Source organism: Schistocerca americana, chromosome 6 (genome assembly GCF_021461395.2).
Source record: "Schistocerca americana isolate TAMUIC-IGC-003095 chromosome 6, iqSchAmer2.1, whole genome shotgun sequence".
Taxonomy (NCBI): Eukaryota; Metazoa; Arthropoda; class Insecta; order Orthoptera; family Acrididae; genus Schistocerca; species Schistocerca americana.
In genome coordinates this window covers 317,504,747-317,524,192 of record NC_060124.1, presented here as the reverse complement: position 1 = coordinate 317,524,192, position 19,446 = coordinate 317,504,747, and the positions used below count along the sequence as shown (strand labels likewise).

General features: G+C 45.0%; 1 protein-coding gene across 1 annotated transcript in view; it reads left to right on the top strand.

Annotated features, from left to right (window-relative positions):
* The window catches only part of LOC124619281 (histone acetyltransferase KAT7), a 581,212-nt gene that overhangs the window by 386,960 nt on the left and 174,806 nt on the right, over window positions 1–19,446 (top strand). Inside the window, exon 8 of the mRNA XM_047145550.1 lies at window positions 3,775–3,868. Coding sequence (XP_047001506.1) covers window positions 3,775–3,868 — 94 coding nt within the window. The remainder of the gene's footprint in view (window positions 1–3,774; window positions 3,869–19,446) is intronic.

Below are 19,446 nucleotides of genomic sequence, written 5' to 3'. Positions count from 1 at the left end.
TGTTCGGTGCGATGTGGTCTGGCCCCATCTTGCATGAACCACTCGGTGCCTGGTCGATCCTCCAACGCTAGCTGTGTGGCAACGATTGGATCCAAAACTGCAACGTAACGTTCACTCGTGATCTTTTCTCGGTTGAAGAAAGGGCAATAATGTCTCTCTCATCAGGTTTCCCTCCATTCAGAAATTTTATTGGCAGATCTAGATTTCAGCTAGAAACTAGCCATTCTCAGTGCTAAGAATACAACAGGTACATAGTTAGATCATGTCATAAAAAAGTTGCAATTATATGCTTAACTCATATGGTTTGTATATGACATACCACTATCATTTTTGATCAATGCATGTAATGTCTGTTGGTCGGGCTTCATCCACAGTTAATTGAATAATAATGTTTGCGGAAGGCGGGCTGTGTGGAGAACAAATGGTTCAATTGGCTCTGAGCACTATGGGACTTAACTTCTGAGGTCGTCAGTCCCCTAGAACTTAGAACTACTTAAACCTAACTAACCTAAGGACATCACACACATCCACTCGCGAGGCAAGATTCAACACATCGGTTGGTTACATAGCGCCATCTACGTGAGCTCTGCTACATACCACAGCCCAAACAGTACCTTTGGGAGAAGGCAGTGGTCTCGCTCCACGCAGTTGGAGATTTTCGGAACCCTAAAATTGGCAATTTGTTTATTCACAACCCCATTCAGATGGAAGTGTGCTTCATCTGTGAATCAGCTGCAGCCAAAATCAAACTCTTCGTTATCAGCCATTGTGAGAATCTCGTTCGGAAAGTCAACCGTTTGTTGCACAGCTCGTATAGGTATGGTCTGGTGGCTCTGGATTTTGAACGGAAACATGTGTAGGCTTTGTCTCAGTATGCTCTGCGCGCTGGAACGCTTCTAACCTGTCTCTGCTGTAATTTTTTTGACGGATTTACCTGGATTTTGCTGAATAATTCCAGCAACCGTGGCGACATTTTCAGGAGTAACTGAAGTTTGCCTGGGGCCAACATTCCGCCCTATATCATAAGAACCTTGCCTGTCCGTTGAAATTTGGCGAAGAGCTTGCGAGTGGTTTTCGCATTGAGTACTTTTGAAACATTACATTGTGTTTGTGAACAGCGCCTTATTGCCTTGGGCCTGTAGTCTAACCTGTGGTATTCGAGTATCAGAGGAACACGTTGCTCGATGGGATACGTGATCCCAACCTTTTCCTTCGGTATGCTAACCTCTTTCGGCGTTTCAGCAGTGGAACTATTGAGCTGTGGCGCATTATTTAAAGGCACTACGTGTTGCGATTACTGCTGTTAGCAGTTTTTCGAATTATTTCGAAACTTCTGCGTAACTTCCGTATAAAATTCTTAACGGTTCACAATAAACATACTGTTTGTTGTCCTCGTCTATCGATCGCTGTTTTCGAGCTTTTTAACTTTGAAATCAGGGACTTCTTTCCTGGACACCCTGTATCTACAGCTACATCCATGCTCTGTTAAACACTATGAACTGAGCGGCAGAGAATACTTCCCATTTTACCAAGGATAAGGGCTTCATCCCATTCGAGTCACTATCTTGTGCGGGAAGAATGAGAAGGCCATAATTATCGCATTATTTGCGAAAGTCAAAAATAAGTAGATGTATGCAGCAGATTGCAGTGGTCGTGTGGATCAGTCACTATGATCCAGCAATACGCTGCATGCTTGTCTTCATTTCTGACTCTCGCAAATAATGCCATAATTATAACCTTCTGAAGAAAGCCACCAAGTGTCTGAAAGCGGTAAAGGAGTAAAAATTCTTTTCTGCAACTGGCTGCTGATATTTCAACAAATTGAAATACAAGGACATCATACATTACACTATGAGGCCAAGACCCAGATGAGTACAAATAGAAATACTGTTGCTGAAGGTGGATAAACTAAAAAGATTTCTGCAGTGACGCAGACGGATTTACTGTTCAGTAAGTTAGATAGATAAATTTCAGAGCCCAATCACACGTAACTTCCATGTAGGTTCATAAGCAACTTGTGAAGTTACCTACAGGAAGAGGGACTCTACGCTTCCGAATCTGTTTTACAAAAAATTGAATCAAGTTTACAGATTTCCTTTAACATTTCTCGTATACATTGTTGTAACGAAACTTCTTTGTTACGTTACGTGGGGAGGCAGTGAAATTTTGCTGGGGCGAAATTTTTAACATCGAAAAGAGATTATTTGATTTAACCACTAAAACCGGAAAAATTATTCCTGTGTTCCATAGACATTCAAGAAACGTGTGATCATGGGGGTGTTTCTTACTGATCACATTGGCCTCCACCACTCAAAGACTTACTTTGAGACAAATGTAAATGTTTACTGCTAGAACAGTTTCCAAAACATTACACTTTAGTAATTAGTCCTGCAGCGACATATATATAGTTCATTTGATTTCTTATTCGTATCTTAGTTCGGTGTAACTCGAAGTAATCTGCTTCCTGCCGCCGCTGCTGTTGTTATTGCTGAAATAATCGTTGCCTCGGTCCATTTCATCTGCTAACTGGATCAAGTTGTGTGAATTCTATGATAGAATCCAGGTACCAAATCGTTTTAAATTGGTTTATTTATAACAAACTGCACCACTTCTTAGTGGGAGCCCACTCCACATAACAGGCTACATAGTCACAATACTGTATTACAACAATTAGGTTATTGCACAGACGTACAATACAGTGGTTGCGTCTCAAAACTGTGTCCAACTGACCCCTCTTCAGCCTTGTGCTCCTACTATTTATGTGTTTCTTAACAATCAAGTCAACAAAGCTAGGCGCTACAGTCTGGAGCCGAGCGACCGCTACGGTCGCAGGTTCGAATCCTGCCTCGGGCATGGATGTGTGTGATGTCCTTAGGTTTAATTAGTTCTAAGTTCTAGGCGACTGGTGACCTCAGAAGTTAAGTCGCATAGTGGTCAGAGCCATTTGAACCACCCTAACAAAGCTACAGTACAAATTTATTAAATTAACAATTAAAAGTTTAACAATTTCATGAGTAACTATCCACAAAACCTTGCTTGCCGTATACAATAGAAAAAAAGACTTTTACGTAGGGTATACATCATATTATATAAAATACTGAAAGATAACAATGCTAACCCAAATTTTATTAATTATGGCTTCATTTTTAAATGCAAAATATTGCGAACATATATTGGACAAGCTTGACCTACCAGTACACAAATGGAATCATAAATTTTATGAGAGTTAATATATTACACGAAATCACTTATTAGATACCATTGGAATTACAGAACTTTCAAAACAGAAATGTAAAACAAAAATGGCTGAACCGCGCGACTGCTACGGTCGCAGGTTCGAATCCTGCCTCGGGCATGGATGTGTGTGATGTCCTTAGGTTAGTTAGGCTTAAGTAGTTCTAAGTTCTAGGGGACTGATGACCACAGATGTTAAGTCCCATAGTGCTCAGAGCCAGTTGAACCATTTGAACCAAAAATGGCTGTTTATTTCACTGTTCGTGAATTACAACAAATTTTCTTTCCATAGTCCTTGGCGTTATAGATACATTTCGTGACTGATTCGCTTACAGATTAATTATTTCACCCTAAGAATTTAAGAAAATGAAAAATAAAACTTTTTTTTACAAGGGACGTTTCATTGGTTTTCCATCCGATGCGGGAGTAGTTTCACATATTTACTGTTATTCACAAGGAAAGAAATTGAAATTGTTTTCCTGTGTGCTAATGACACATATGAGGCACTATAACAGCCCCTTTCTTTCCTCGTTGTTGCAGGAGAAGAATTCGTTCCTGAATTACAACGTGTCCTGCATCCTGACGCTGCCGCCGTACCAACGACAAGGCTATGGCCGCATGCTGATCGACTTCAGTGAGTACCTTACCGCCAGATTACTGTGCTTTCTGCCCTTTGATCGTATATTAACAGGTATTGACCCGCTGCTCAAATCCGCCCGCTGAAAAATAATGCAAGGTCTGCTTCTGAGGGGGCGGGATGGCGTGCCTCGCCGGAAACCCTGACGAGATACATTTACCTTGAGGCGAAATAAACTGTTCTCGTGGCGGTCACGTGTCAGCTCGAAAGCAGCCGATCAGTTGTGTGTATACATATCCATAGATTGTGCAGAAAGAGGACGTCGACATATTTAGACTGCGGCGGTAGCACGCTTTGGATATCCGTCTTGATCGTTCTCTGGAATACATAATTTGGAGTTTTGAAGTTACCGGGGGTAGAATGCCGGGTACGATATGGAGCGTCCCCCGCGCTGCGAGTTTCCAGTGTAGAGCGCGTGGCGTGAGACAGAGATAAGGGCGACGTTTGACGACGTCGCAATGTTCTGGGTGCTTCGAAAAGATTCTTTCTGTTTTCTAACAAACTTCTCCCGTTCGTGAAAGCTTCCGTGCCATTCCCAGTCTCCGTATTATTAGTCTCCTCTACCTCGGAAATGGTCACTTATTTGCTACTCAAACAGCAAAACTTATTTACTATTTTGCAGTGAACACATGGCGTGTCGTGGGGCGAACACTGTGTTTTTAAAATAATTGAAAAGCCACGATCGCTTCAATCGTTTATTAGATGATGGTTTCAGCACTCTGAAGGTGCCATCATCAGATCTGTGAAGGTATAACATAACAGGTTTGAGGGAGGGCTTGCATGAGTTAACTATATACATTACAATTATTACTGAACCACATACCTGAGACGTGGATTAACATTTATAAAACCATATGGACATCATGGCATATGAGGCAGACCATCTGATAAAATCATTGTCACAACCAATAAAAAATAATTAAAAACTGCTCTCATGGTCGTTCTTTCCATAAAATAGGAATAGGGCAGTGATGATGCCGACCGCTGTTAGGCGAGCAGTGGTAGTTTCATCTGGTGATTTCAGTTTTATATTTTATGGAAAGAACGACCATGAGAGCCGTTTTTTATTATTTTTTATTGGTTGTGACAATGATTTTATCTGATGGTCTGCCTCATATGCCATGACGTCCATATGGTTTTATAAATGGTAATCCACGTTTCAGGTATGTGGTTCTGTAGTAATTGTAATGTATATAGTTAACTCATGTAAGCCCTCCCTCAAATCTGTTATGTTATACCTTCACAGATCTGATGATAGCACCTTCAGAGTGCTGAAACTGGTCATCTAATAAACGATTGAAACGATCGTGGCTTTTCAATTATTTTAAAATAATTTACTATTATTACTGTCTCATTTCTTCATCTAATTTCCTGAGCATCACCTGATACCATTTGAGTGTATTCCATTTGTCGTTACCCGACATCCATCGCAACATGCTGTGTCAGAAGCTCACGCTCAGATCAAAAGTGATGCAGGATTTTACATCATCCGTTTCTTGATACACAAGCGGCTGCGTACAGGAGTGTAAAGGCGACGGGATGAAGCTGACAGTTTTCAGGTGTTTCTGGTTGGAAACAGTACAGAATGACTCGGCTGTTACGGTAAGGAGGCAAAGATGCTGATGGTAGGGAAATGCAATTCTGGATTGACTTGCTGACCTTCATTTTATTGCTTCTTCGCGTATTTGCAAGAAGAGCACAGCCACTAGTTTATAAAAATATAGATGCGCCTTACTAGAACCTCCAGTTAATTACCAGAACAAACAGTTACCCCGGCCTGTAACTTTTAAGATTCGGGTATATATAATAACTTACGGCATTACAGACCAAGAACATGGAAGTGTCAGATTTTGTTGTCTAATCGAACCCGTAGGTTCAAGTACTCGTCACAATGAAAGTGACGTACAGGTGGAGAGAGGTACGACGGAAACCAATAACCCTAGTCCAGAGGCATATACGGGCAAGCTTTGTAAGTCCTTAATAGTGTACAGGCTTAATTGAAGATTATGATCACGTACATAAGATTTGCTGTATGCTGTTGGTCATCCGAGGCTGATCGTTCTGGAATTTCGCTGTCCGGTTGAACTTTGCCTAGTTTTACGTTTGAAGGCACGTATATGTGGCATATAGGACTGCTTCGTTACAGATGGGACGTGATACGTCGTTTCTTACGACCCAATCGGTTTCTCAGTGCGTAGGACCGCTTGTTGGACGGATGAAGACGCCTTACACTCTACGTCTCTACCTAAGACTAATATTCATACTAACATGTTTCTTCTATTCTTCTGGCAACCCTTCAAGTTTCGGTTATTGCGCATTACCCTTGCATTACTTTTGTTGATATTCATGTGGTGTGTGTTCTTTTGGACATGACCGAAAAAAACAGACACAATTTTATTCCTGCACCCGCTATGAATCAAGACACAAAGAAATTGAAGTCATTAGCTGCAAGTGACCATTGATTGATATATTAATGTGTCGAGTTACAAATTTGTGCCGGATCGGGATTAGAACCCGTGTCTCCGGGTTATTAGGCTGGCGCGCTGACCACTACACCATCTGGTCACAGTAGTGACCCCAACCTCACGGACTACACTAGCATCCCTCCCATCAGACGCAACTTCTCAGCTTCAACCAAACACTACTGATGTAGTGCCCGTGCTCATCAGCCTCGTTACGCACTGCATCTCTCCGATTCCCGTACGAGATCGAGCGTAATGCACATCTGCACTGAAGGATTCAATGGCTGCCATCGCCATAATTACGAGAATCGACGAGATGTCGCGAGTAATGAGGCTAATGTGCAGGGGCACTACATCAGTAGTGTTTGGTTTAAGCTGAGAAGTTGCGTGTGATGAGAGGGATGCTAGTGTAGTCCGTGAGGGAGGGGTGACCTCTGTGCCCAGATGGTGTAGTGGTCAGCGCATCTGCCTAGTAACCAGGAGAGTGTGAAATGTGTGAAAATGAAACTTCAGGGGTAAAATTCACCAGAGATACGGCAAAATATGAGTACAGATACGTCTGAAATGTGGTTAACATGTGTGAAACATATATCCATGTGTGTAGGCAGGTAAAGCCACAGGTAAAATGCACTATCTAAACCCGGGAATCTATTTCAAGGAACATTATTTATAGTCTGGAAAGAAATACTGTGGGAGTAAGAACGACCAGCTCCTATTGGGGCATAGGTGGTAACGTGGAGAGAGAAGCAGGAAGGAGGAGATGGACACAGAGAGGGGGAATTAGGAGATGGGCACAGGTAGGAAGATAAGGAGATTGACAGGTGGAGGAAAGAGGAGGGGATGGATAGTGTCAGGGGGAAGAAGAGAGCGAAAGAAGGGGGGAGTAGGAGATGAACAGAGAGAGGAGAAGGAAATTGACAAAGAAAGGGGGAGGAAATGGTCAGAGATGGGCGTGGAGGAAATGGAAAGAGTGGGGGATGGAGGAGATGGACAGGGAGACGAGTGGAGGAGATGGACAGGGAGACGAGTGGAGGAGATGGACAGGGAGACGAGTGGAGGAGATGGACAGAGGGGGGGTAAAGGAGGAGATGAACTAATAGAAGATTAGAACATGTACACATATACATACATGGGCAAAACTGGGTAATCAGCTAGTGTGTAATAATACAGAAGACGCAGTTTTCATTAATGTAAAATTCATCTGTGTTGGTCAGTATGACCACGATTACTAACTGCAATTGTAATCATATAGATACCTGCCGGTGTTGTGTACGTGTTGTAGTTAAGTTTGTCATCCGACTGCGTCTTTTGAGTGCTTCATGTGTTTGTCAGGCAAGTGTATAGTTTCTAGTGTACGTCATAGGTCGCAGGAGCATTCCTGCCGCTCAGATTCTCCTGGGTTGCGCGCAGTAAACGTATCCTAATCAGTTTCCTTTGGAACTGGCCTTCCGGAAACTATAGGCTGGGCGTATCTGCGGCTTGCCGGAGCTGACAATGAGGAGGACGGAGGGAGGAGGCCCAGTGTGGGCTGGCTGTATTTGCGGGGCCATTAGCCGCGGCCGGGGGGGAGGCGGGCGGCAACGTCGCTTTGATCTCGGGCGGCTTCTGGCCGCGACAGGCGCTGCCCGCTGCCGAGTGCTGCGTGCGCGCGCGGCAGGGGAGGGGAGGGAACCCATTCTGGCCGCGCCGGCCGATGGTGCGTGGCGCCGCTCCTAAACAAGGTACGCCACACACGTCCAAGTGCGCGGCAGGCCACTTCCGTCGCCCCCTCGTTACCATTCACATTTGTTTATTTGGAAGAGCCCCGCGTGCGGACGCGCGCGCTTGCGTGTGTTTCTGGTCGTGTAGGAAGACCCGGAGGGGCACGGGACTGGAATCTCTAACCCTGCCCCTTACCCCCCCCTCCACCACACCCCCACCCACACACACACGCACGGACTGGCGCCCTTACTCAGGCAGTCCCCTCCCTTTTTCCGTCTCCTCCCTCCCGCTATCGTCCCCCCTCCCGCCCCTATCACTCACCCGTCTTCATCGCGCTTTCTCTCTCTCTCTCTCTCTCTCTCTCTCTCTCTCTCTCGTGTGTGTGTGTGTGTGTGTGTGTGTGTGTGTGTGTGTGTGTGGCTCTTTCTTTCACACGACACGATATAAACATGCACCACGTTTTTGTAGCCTTTGGACCCGTTTGACCCACCTTCCGTTTCCTGATCTTCCGTGGCTGTCAGTGCAATTCCTTCTTTTAATATATTATTATAATTATTGGCCTTTGTCTTTCAGAGGACTTCAAGATTAAAATCGGAATGAGACAGGAAACGTACTCTACCCCCTTCGCTCTTCAACTCTGTACCTGATACGGTGATCGGGGACTGGTGACGAGAAATGAAAGGCATGAAATTATTTCCAGTTGCAAATATGAGCTTCCATCAGCTGCATAATTGAATGACGGCAGTGAAAATTTGTGCCGGACCGACACTCGGTCACCTTACCGTTACGTCATCCATCTGTCTACTCCTGCATCCATTATGTACCGGATGACGACAAAGTCAGTATAGATTTGAAAACTGAATAAATCACGGAATAATGTAGATAGAGAGGTACAAATTGACACACACGCTTGGAATTACATGGGGTTTTATTAGAACCGAAAAAATACAAACGTTCAAAAAATGTCCGACATATGGCGCTTCATCTAATCAGAATAGCAATAATTAGCATAAAAAAGTAAGAGAGAGCAAAGATGATGTTCATTACAGGAAATGCTCAATATGTCCACAATCATTCCTCAACAATAGTTGTAGTCCAGGAATAATATTCTGAACAGCACTGTAAAGCATGTCCGGAGTTATGGTGAGGCATTGTCGTCGGGTGTTGTCTTTCAGCATCCCTAGAGATGTCGGTCGATCACGATACACTTGCGACTTCAGGTAACCCCAAAGCCAATAATCGCGCGGACTGAGGTCTGGGGACCTGGGAGGCCAAGCATGACGAAAGTGGCGGCTGAGCACACGATCACCACCAAACGACGGGCGCAAGAGATCTTTCACGCGTCTAGCAATACTTTTTTTTCTAATATAACCCCATGTCATTCCAAGCATGTGTGTCAATTTTTACCTCTCTATCTACATTATTCAGTGGTTTATTAAGTTTAAAAATGTATACTGACTTTTTGATCACCCGGTATATTGCCGTACAGGGGAGACAATTTTAAATAATTGAAAGTCATTTGCCCGGTGTCGCGCGGATAAATGCGATATTGCAGTGTTCCCCGCCGACACGGGCAATCAAATTCCAAGTAAGATGTCTCCCGTATACGGGAATACACATAACCGATCTACGACTACACGTTGTAGACACATGGCTGACACATTCGTGCAAGGAAAGCCGAAGCGATTAAGTCGACGGCGCGCATAAAGCGGTTCGAATCCCGTCCGGCACAGTCTTCAATGTCGCCATTCCAAATAGGGCCGATGGTGGCTCATGTCGTAACTGTGAATACATGTCGTGTTTTTCTTGAAGGCGGCAGTCGCTGCGTTGCCACGGACGAATGTCCGAAGGAACATTCCACCGTACTTCTTACTAACGCGAGCACTGGTATTTCGTATTCCTTCCTTCATTTTTTGTGCAGTTACGGAAATGTGGCCCGTACAAGTGTTGTATGTAGTTTGTTCAGTTTCCCAGTATCGCACCAGTGAATGCCTTTTTCTCGACGTGCACGACTGGGCCAGTGCGGCCGTTCCGCTGTCCGCTCAGGATGAGGAGCCCGCCGCCTGGAGAGGCGGCTAGGCGGCTAGTGCGGCGGCGCATGGTAACTAGCCTCTAGCCTGGCTGTCCCTGCGAGCGTGGCCGCATTCCGCAGCACTCCCAGCTTCCGGGGCCGTGACTCATGCCCTGCTCGCCCGTAGCTGGTACCGCCACCCACACGCCTAGGCAGCGCGGCCGCGCGCACCAGCATCCGTACCATCTCAATACTCCTTTTCACCAGCTATGTACGAGGTGCATTCAAGTTCTTAGGCCTCCGTTTTTTTTTTTCTATTTAACTGCTCACCCGAAATCGATGAAACGCGTTACTTCTCGACGTAATCGCCCTGCAGACGTACACATTTTTCACAACGCTGACGCCATGATTCCATGGCAGCGGCGAAGGCTTCTTTAGGAGTCTGTTTTGACCACTGGAAAATCGCTGAGGCAATAGCAGCACGGCTGGTGAATGTGCGGCCACGGAGAGTGTCTTTCATTGTTGGAAAAAGTCACTAGGAGCCAGGTCAGGTGAGTAGGGAGCATGAGGAATCACTTCAAAGTTGTTATCACTAAGAAACTGTTGCGTAACGTTAGCTCGACGCGCGGGTGCGTTGTCTTGGTGAAACAGCACACGCGCAGCCCTTCCCGGACGTTTTTGTTGCAGTGCAGGAAGGAATTTGTTCTTCAAATTACCATCATTTTTTCAGCACTGGCGGTTACCCGAAATTTTTTTGGTGGCGGAGAATCTGTGTGCTTCCATTGAGCTGACTGGCGCTTTGTTTCTGGATTGAAAAATGGCATCCACGTCTCATCCATTGTCACAACCGACGAAAAGAAAGTCCCATTCATGCTGTCGTTGCGCGTCAACATTGCCTGGCAACATGCCACACGGCCAGCCCTTTAGTCGTCCGTCAGCATTCGTGGCACCCACCTGGATGACACTTTTCGCATTTTCAGGTCGTCATACAGGATTGTGTGCACAGAACCCACAGAAATGCCAACTCTGGAGGCGATCTGTTCAACAGTCATTCGGCGATCCCCCAAAACAATTCTCTCCACTTTCTCGATCGTGTCGTCAGACCGGCTTGTGCGAGCCCGAGGTTGTTTCGGTTTGTTGTCACACGATGTTCTGCCTTCATTAAACTGTCGCACCCACGAGCGCACTTTCGACACATCCATAACTCCATCACCACATGTCTCCTTCAACTGTCGATGAATTTCAATTGGTTTCACACCATGCAAATTCAGAAAACGAATGATTGCACGCTGTTCAAGTAAGGAAAACGTCGCCATTTTAAGTATTTAAAACAGTTCTCATTCTCGCCGCTGGCGGTAAAATTCCATCTGCCGTACGGTGCTGCCATCTCTGTGACGTATTGACAATGAATGCGGCCTCATTTTAAAACAATGCGCATGTTACTATCTCTTTCCAGTCCGGAGAAAAAAAATCGGAGGCCTCAGAACTTGAATGCACCTCGTACACGTGAGGCGTTTATTACCAGCCAGATCCAATTCCATGTTGACCTCTTCCAAAGAAGACTGTTTCTGTTATTTATTCTCACATCAGAAACATACATATTATATACAGTTGTGAATGTACCGGGTGATCAAACATTCAGTATAAATTTGAAAACTTAATAAATCACGGAATAATGTAGATAGAAAAGTAAATATTGACACACATGCTTGGAATGACATGGGGTCTTATTAGAACCAAGAAAAAAGTATTGCTAGAAGCGTGAAAGATCTCTTGCGCGCTTCGTTTGGTAATGATCGTGTGCTCAGCCGCCACTTTCGTCATGCTTGGCCTCCCAGGTTCCCAGACCTCAGTCCGTGCGATTATTGTCTTTGCGGTTATCTGAAGTCGCAATTGTATCGTGATCGACTGACATCTCTAGGCATGCTGAAAGACAACATCCGAAGCCAATGCCTCACTATAACTCCGGACATGCTTTACAGTGCTGTTCACAACATTATTCCTCGATTATAGCTATTATTGAGCAAAGATTGTGGACATATTGAGCATTTCCTGTAAAGAACATCATCTTTGCTTTGTCTTACTTTGTTATGCTAATTATTGCTATTCTGATCAGATGAAGCGCCATCTGTCGGACATTTTTTTGAACTTTTGTATTTTTTAGGTTCTAATAAAACCCCATGTCATTCCAAGCATGTGTGTCAGTTTGTACCTCTCTATCTACATTATTCCGTGATTTATTAAGTTTTCAAATTTATACTGACTTTGTGAACACCCGGTATTATCCTTGCCCAAAACTTGGCGACTTCCAGTGCATTTTCTGTTCCTTGATGTTCATCTTTTGTGCAAGAGGCTGGATGCCGTCGACATTGAAACATATGATGCCCCGCAGTCACACTTAATATCTTCTTCATCACTGTAGCCTTCCCCACCTCGGAGACGCTACTTCTGACTGAAATAGCACCGCATCTGGCATCACAAGGCTAGTGCAACCCGTTCCAGACCTCCCACAGGGGAAATATTCCTGGCAGAGTCGGGAACTGAACCTGAGTCCTTTGTGTGGCAGTCAGACAGTGGCCACTCACCAACGCATCTGGAGTTTTGTCGATTAGCTAATATGAAATTATTTACTTATATATGTAAGTTGGGAGTGTTGTCACTAAAAATAACATTTGCAGCAGGGTTGTCAGGTTTCTCTGAACAAAATCGGGATTTGTAAACATAGGCTTCCGCGATCGTTGGCACAGTCAATAAAATTCTTCTGGGTTTGAGGCTGTATTGTCATCTGTAAAATTCCGACGTTTCGGCAACTGTTTCAAGGCTCCTTCCTCAGGGTGTATTGCGAACTGAAAATCGTGATTTTTTTACGAAACTTACACCAACACACACAAGGCTAAAATTCAAAATACAGTATAACAAAGTACTGCATTTTACCATATTGATATTTCTGATCGCCTTTGAATCTGCTTAGTAAGACCTTCCCTTCTTCCCCGTTGTTTTCGACGAAACTGCACGTAAATGATTCATTCATCTTTACCGTTAATTCAGCTTCTAAAGTAGCCATTGTTAAACAGTTTGTCTCAGCTCACCAAGTTTTTCTCAGGAGGCTAAAAACCCCTTCTGCAGCAGCGTTGAAATGAGTTATATAAAACACGAAACAGACAACTTTGAACAGCGTGTTAACTGTCACTATGACGATTCACGCAAGGTGGAAGCGTAGTTGCACCACTTTGTCGACCGAAGTTGCACGGCATCACGTCATCCGTACCAGTGCGGATCGCAGCGTGCTAGATTTTAGAGTTAAAAGGCTACCACGCCTATCCGTCATCACCAGTTTCGTCCAGATTTATACAGGGTGTTACGAAAAGGTACGGCCAAACTTTCAGGAAACATTCCTCACACACAAATAAAGAAAAGATGTTATGTGGACATGTGTCCGGAAACGCTTAATTTCCATGTTAGAGCTCATTTTAGTTTCGTCAGTATGTACTGTACTTCCTCGATTCACCGCCATGATTTCATATGGGATACTCTACCCGTGCTGCTAGAACATGTGCCTTTACAAGTACGACACAACGTGTGGTTCATGCACGATGGAGCTCCTGCACATTTCAGTCGAAGTGTTCGTACGCTTCTCAACAACAGATTCGGTGACCGATGGATTGGTAGAGGCGGACCAATTCCATGGCCTCCACGCTCTCATGACCTCAACCCTCTTGACTTTCATTTATGGGGGCATTTGAAAGCTCTTGTCTACGCAACCCCGGTACCAAATGTAGAGACTCTTCGTGCTCGTATTGTGGACGGCTATGATACAATACGCCATTCTCCAGGGCTGCATCAGCGCATCAGGGATTCCATGCGACGGAGGGTGGATGCATGTATCCTCGCTAACGGAGGACATTTGAACATTTCCTGTAACAAAGTGTTTGAAGTCACGCTGGTACGTTCTGTTGCTGTGTGTTTCCATTCCATGATTAATGCGATTTGAAGAGAAGTAATAAAATGAGCTCTAACATGGAATGTAAGCGTTTCCGGACACATGTCCACTAACATATTTTCTTTCTTTGTGTGTGAGGAATGTTTCCTGAAAGTTTGGCCGTACCTTTTTGTAACAACCTGTATAACGTGCAAGGCTTGGGCAGATATAAAAATGACAGAAGTGGTAATTCCACGTGGAAAAGCGTTTAGGGAAAAAAGCCTTTTTGGCACGGGTCAGGCGAGGTGTGAGCCACTTATGATATCGTAGTTTCCAGGCAGCGGTTGGCGCAGCGGAAAGAGTACAGAACGGTAATGCGAGGATGGCGTAATACATTCCCAGTGTTCCTTTTCACAACTAGCGCTACGCATCGATCCTCTTGCCGTGTGATGGACCAGTCTGCGACCACCGACATTCTTTGACATAGAATTTACACCTTCAGCGGCCATTTTGAATCGTGAGATGACACTTTTGGTCACATGCATTGCTGTGGCCACAGTAGTGACACTTTGACCGGTTTCGAGCGGTCGAACTGCTCGTGAAGGAGGAGCAGGAAGAGGAAATGATTAGTGTTTAAAGATCCGTCGACAACGAGGTAATTAGAGACGGAGCACAAGCTCGGATTAGGGAAGGATGGAGGAGGAAAGCGATCGTGTCCTTTCGAAGGAACCATCCCGCATTTGGCTTAAGCGATTTAGGGAAGTCACCGACAAATCTCGATAGCTGCTTTCAAGTTTATTTGATGGCCGGCCGCGGTTTCGAACCATCGTCCTCACGGATGCGAGTCCAGTGTGCTAACCACTCGGTTCGAAATGCTCGTCCACTATCGTAAGCACTCAAATAATGTGTTGAAGACATGTTGCCGTACCACAGGGAACGTCGCACTAATAAATTCCTTAACAACCTTAGTCAGATACCGTATTGGACGAACTGTCGAACGCAAGTAGAGCCTTCGAGGACAGGCTTCGCTGCAGTTTACACGTCCCGCCCTCTACATTTTCTTGTGTTATCATTGATCGGTTGTTCCTTAGCAATAGGCAGTTGTTAAGTAACGACTGTCAGTGGTGGTTCCTTAGCAGTTGTCGAGCAGTGTACTTCACATCTACCCATTTCTTGCCGGCCAGTGTGGCCGAGCGGTTCTAGGCGCTTCAGTCTGGAACCGCGCAATCGCTAAGGTAGCAGGTTCGAATCCTGCCTCGGGCATGGACGTGTGTGATGTCCTTAGGTTAGTTAGGTTTAAGTAGTTCTAAGTTCTAGGGGACTGATGACCTCAGATGTTAAGTCCCATAGTGGTCAGAGCCATTTTGAGCCATTTCTTCCTCCGTTTGCGCTGCCTTTGTCTTCGCCTCAGGAAAAGAAAATTGACACAAAGGTAGAAATTCACAACGTCAAGTGCTAAGAATGCAGCAGTCTGACGAATACGTGAGTAGCGTGCTGGCTCAGGTCGTACGAAGTCGTGCGATGGTTTAGTGATGATACTTCGCTTCGAGTGTGTTCGCACCGTAAAGTTTCTGCTTCACTTTATGAATAAAGCAAACAAAACACTGGTATAATATTCTGTAATTTTGATTCGCAATATATAAAATATTCCACCAAGAACTGACGGAACAGCCAATGAACGCAGTTTCTGCTCTAGTTACAGTTTTGGTACTGCGGGCCTAATGGGAGATTATGTGTCAAGTAACTCTAATTTGGGAGCGTCTGTTGCGAAATTATTTCTTCTCTCTCTTACGTCGTGCTTCAGTTTTACTTACAACTGGAGTGAAATGTGTGGGGCAGTGGAGAGCGCGATGGCGGCGGGCGGGTTATTGGATGGCGGGGCGAGCGCTGACCGCGAGGAATTCGCGAGAGAGCGACGTCCGCCGAAGTGCTGACGGCGCGGCGCAAAGGCGGTCGCATTACTTGCTGCACTTGCATTCCCGGCGCTGTTGCCGGACCGGCGAGTGCCAGAAGGGCCGCTCCAGCGATACAGGGCTACCCAACACGGAGTGCACAGCGTGGCGGGCTTCTCATCCACAGGCAGTGGGCGGCTGGTACCAGGTAGAGGACTCGCCTCCCGCCTCAAATACATTGATAAGCCGAAACACTACGATCACCTGATAAAAAGCATGTTCTGTGTCTACGTTTGTTATTCGCAAGCCATCTTGCGGTGTGTACCATTGTCTTGTCCCCCTTTTCCAGTTCCAGGAGACACTGTCGGTAGCCCCCTTGGTTCCCGTGAACGGTCAGCTGCGCAACAGTAGCACGTCTATTCGCCCGTACACATCTTCAGAGCCGTCATTCACCCCTGTCATATGTGGCCCGTAGTGCACCACAGTTGCTTCGGCGCCGGTTTGCACCGTGCCGATACACACTAAAGAGTCAAAGGAAACTGTTACAACTGCCTAACATCGTGTAGGGCCCCCGCGAGCAACACGTCGTTGCATGGACTCGACTAATGTTTGAAGTACTGCTGGAGGCAATCAACATCATGAATCCTGCAGTGCTGTCCATAAATCGGTAAGATATACGACGGGGTGGAGATCTCTTCTTGCAGGATCTTTTTCCGGCCGCAGCCTGCCGGGTATTTGATGTTTTACAGGATTCCTGATATTCACAGTACACTCGTGAAATGGTCGTACGGGAAAACCCCCATTTCATCGCTATCTCGGAGATTGTGTGTGCCATCGCTCGTGCGCCGACTAGAACACCACGTTCAGACTCACTTAAATCTTGATACCCTGCCATTGTAGCATTAGTAACCGATCGAACAACTGCGACAGCCATTGTTGTCTTATATAGGCGTTGCCGACCGCAGCGCCACATTCTGCCGGTTTACATATCTCTGTGTTTGAATACACATGTCTATACCAGTTTCTGTGGCACTTCAGTGTATTATCAGTGCTAGATTCTTTGCTGAGGGAGAGTAATTCATACTTGTGACATTTGTATTTAAACATGTTAGGCATTCCCGATTTTCGAGCTAACCTGTTTAGGACCGCATGGGTTTTGGTTGGATTGAGCTTTAACCCTGTATTCTGTCCCTATTGTGATGGTACACACATGCCATTATTGAAATTCTGGATAGCTGTTTTGAAGTTTATTGGTTTTGCACGTGGGCACAACTGAAGGTCGGCAGTAGACATATATTATGTACAATAGGACGACATTGATGAAACATATCCTGACAAAACGACCAGCACCATGATGCACTTTAACAATAGAGATAGAAATAGGAAACTACAACTCTTTATGAACGCCAAACGCTTCAGGCACTAGGAGCAGAGAACATACTTCGCAGTGAAATTAGATCGCACTCTAACGCACAAGTCACAGCTAGAAGTTGCAAAATAGAAACTAAAATGTCGTAATGCTGTCCTGCCGAAACTATCTGGAACGACATTGGACTGTGGACAGAGCACACTGAGGTCTTCAGCACTAGCCCTTGTCTACAGCTTGGTTGTACACTGTTCGTCAGTCTGGATGAGAACTGCACACGTAGCTAAAGTGGACGTTCAAGTGAAGGATACAATGCGGATACTCTTTGGAACACCCGGGTCCACCCCACGTGTCAGGCTACCCATCCTAACAAACATAGAGCACCCTGAAGTTCGGCGATCACGGGTAGCCAGAAGATCATGCAGAAAAATCCTAGACAACTCAAAACTCGGTATACCCTAAGACCTAGCACCTGCAAACAGTCTTAAAACCGGGTAATCTTTATGGAAAATGTGAGCAGAACTGCTAGGACTCGAATGGCAGATAGCTTGGATAGAGAGATGGGCTGTAAGTGGACATAAGAACCGGAACTTGGTGAACGACACCAGCAGGAAGCTCGATGGATTCAACTTCTTCAGGAAAGTTTGAACAATTCTGAACCGTGAGATGTAAACAACTTATCAATAAATGAGGCATATTGGACGATCCTGAAAGTGACTACGGAAAAATCCAGTCAGTGGACCATTTATTTATGTGTGAAATGAAAGGCTATGAGGGTGACCTGAAGGACCTAGAATGGCTGAAGAATATTTGTAATTTTGTGAAGTATTAGAAGAGCTTGTAATATGACCTCCAGTTTAAAGACTGGTTTAATACAGCTCTTCTTGCTACTCTATCTTGTGCAAGCCTCATCATCTCCGAATAACTACGGCAACCTACATCCTTCGAAATCTGGATACTGTACCCCCCCCCCTCCCCTCTCTCTCTCTTTCTCTCTCTCCTCTCCTCTCCAGTACTAAACTCGTGATCCCTAGATGTCTCAAAATGTGTTCTGTCAACCGAAATTTTCTTTTAGTTAGGTAGTGGCACAAATTTCTTTTCTCCCCAATTCTATTCAGTACCACCTCATTAGTGACGTGATCTACCCATATAATCTTCAGCATTCTTCTGTAACACCACATTTGAAAAGCTTCTTTTCGCTTGTTGTCTAAACTGTTTGTCGCCCATGTTTCACTCCCATACATGGCTACACCACAGAAAAATACATTCAAAAAAGACTTCCCAACACTTAAGTCTATATTCGATGTTAACAAATTTCTTTTCTTCGGAAACGGTTTTCTTGCCACTGCCGATCTACATTTTATATCCTCTCTACTTCAGCCATCATCAGTTGCTGTGCTGCCCAAATATCAAAACTCATCTGCTATTTTTAGTGTCTCGTTTCCTAATCTAATTCCCTCATCATCACCTGATTTAATTCTACTACATTCCATTATCGATGATTTGCTTCCGTTGATGTTCATATCATACCCTCCTTTCAAGACGCTGTCAATTCCGTTCAAACTGCTCTTCCAAGTCCTTTCACGTCTCTGACAGATTTACAATGTCATCGGTAAATTTCAAAGTTTTTACTTCTTTCCTTGAACATTAATTCCCAGTCCAAATTTTGTTTTTGTTTCCTTTACTACTTGCTCAGTGCACAAATTGAATAACATCGGGGATCGGCTACAATCCTGCCTCACTTCCTTCTCAACTACTGTTTTCATTTCATGCCCATCGACTCTTATAAGTGCTGTCTGCTTTCTGTACAAATTGTAAACAGCCTTTCACTCCTTGTATTTTACTCCTGCTATCTTAAGAAGTTCAAAGAAAGCATTCCAGTCAACACTGTCGAAAGCTTCCCCTAAGTCTGCAAATGCTATATACGTAGGTTTGTCTTTCCTTATGCTCTCTTCTAAGATAGTTCGTAGGGTCGGGGGGATTGCTTCGCCTATTCCCACATTTCTCCGAAATCCATTCTGCTTGACGTCTGAGAGTATTTCGCCCGTCTCATACATCTTTCACACGAGATGGAGGGTTTTGTCATGGCTGGCTCTCCCAAAGCTATCAATAATTCTGATACAATGTCGTCTACTCCCTGGGCCTTGTTTCGACTTAGGTCTTTCAGTGCTGTCAAACTCTTCATGCAGTATCATATCTCCCATTTCATTTACATGCTCTTCCA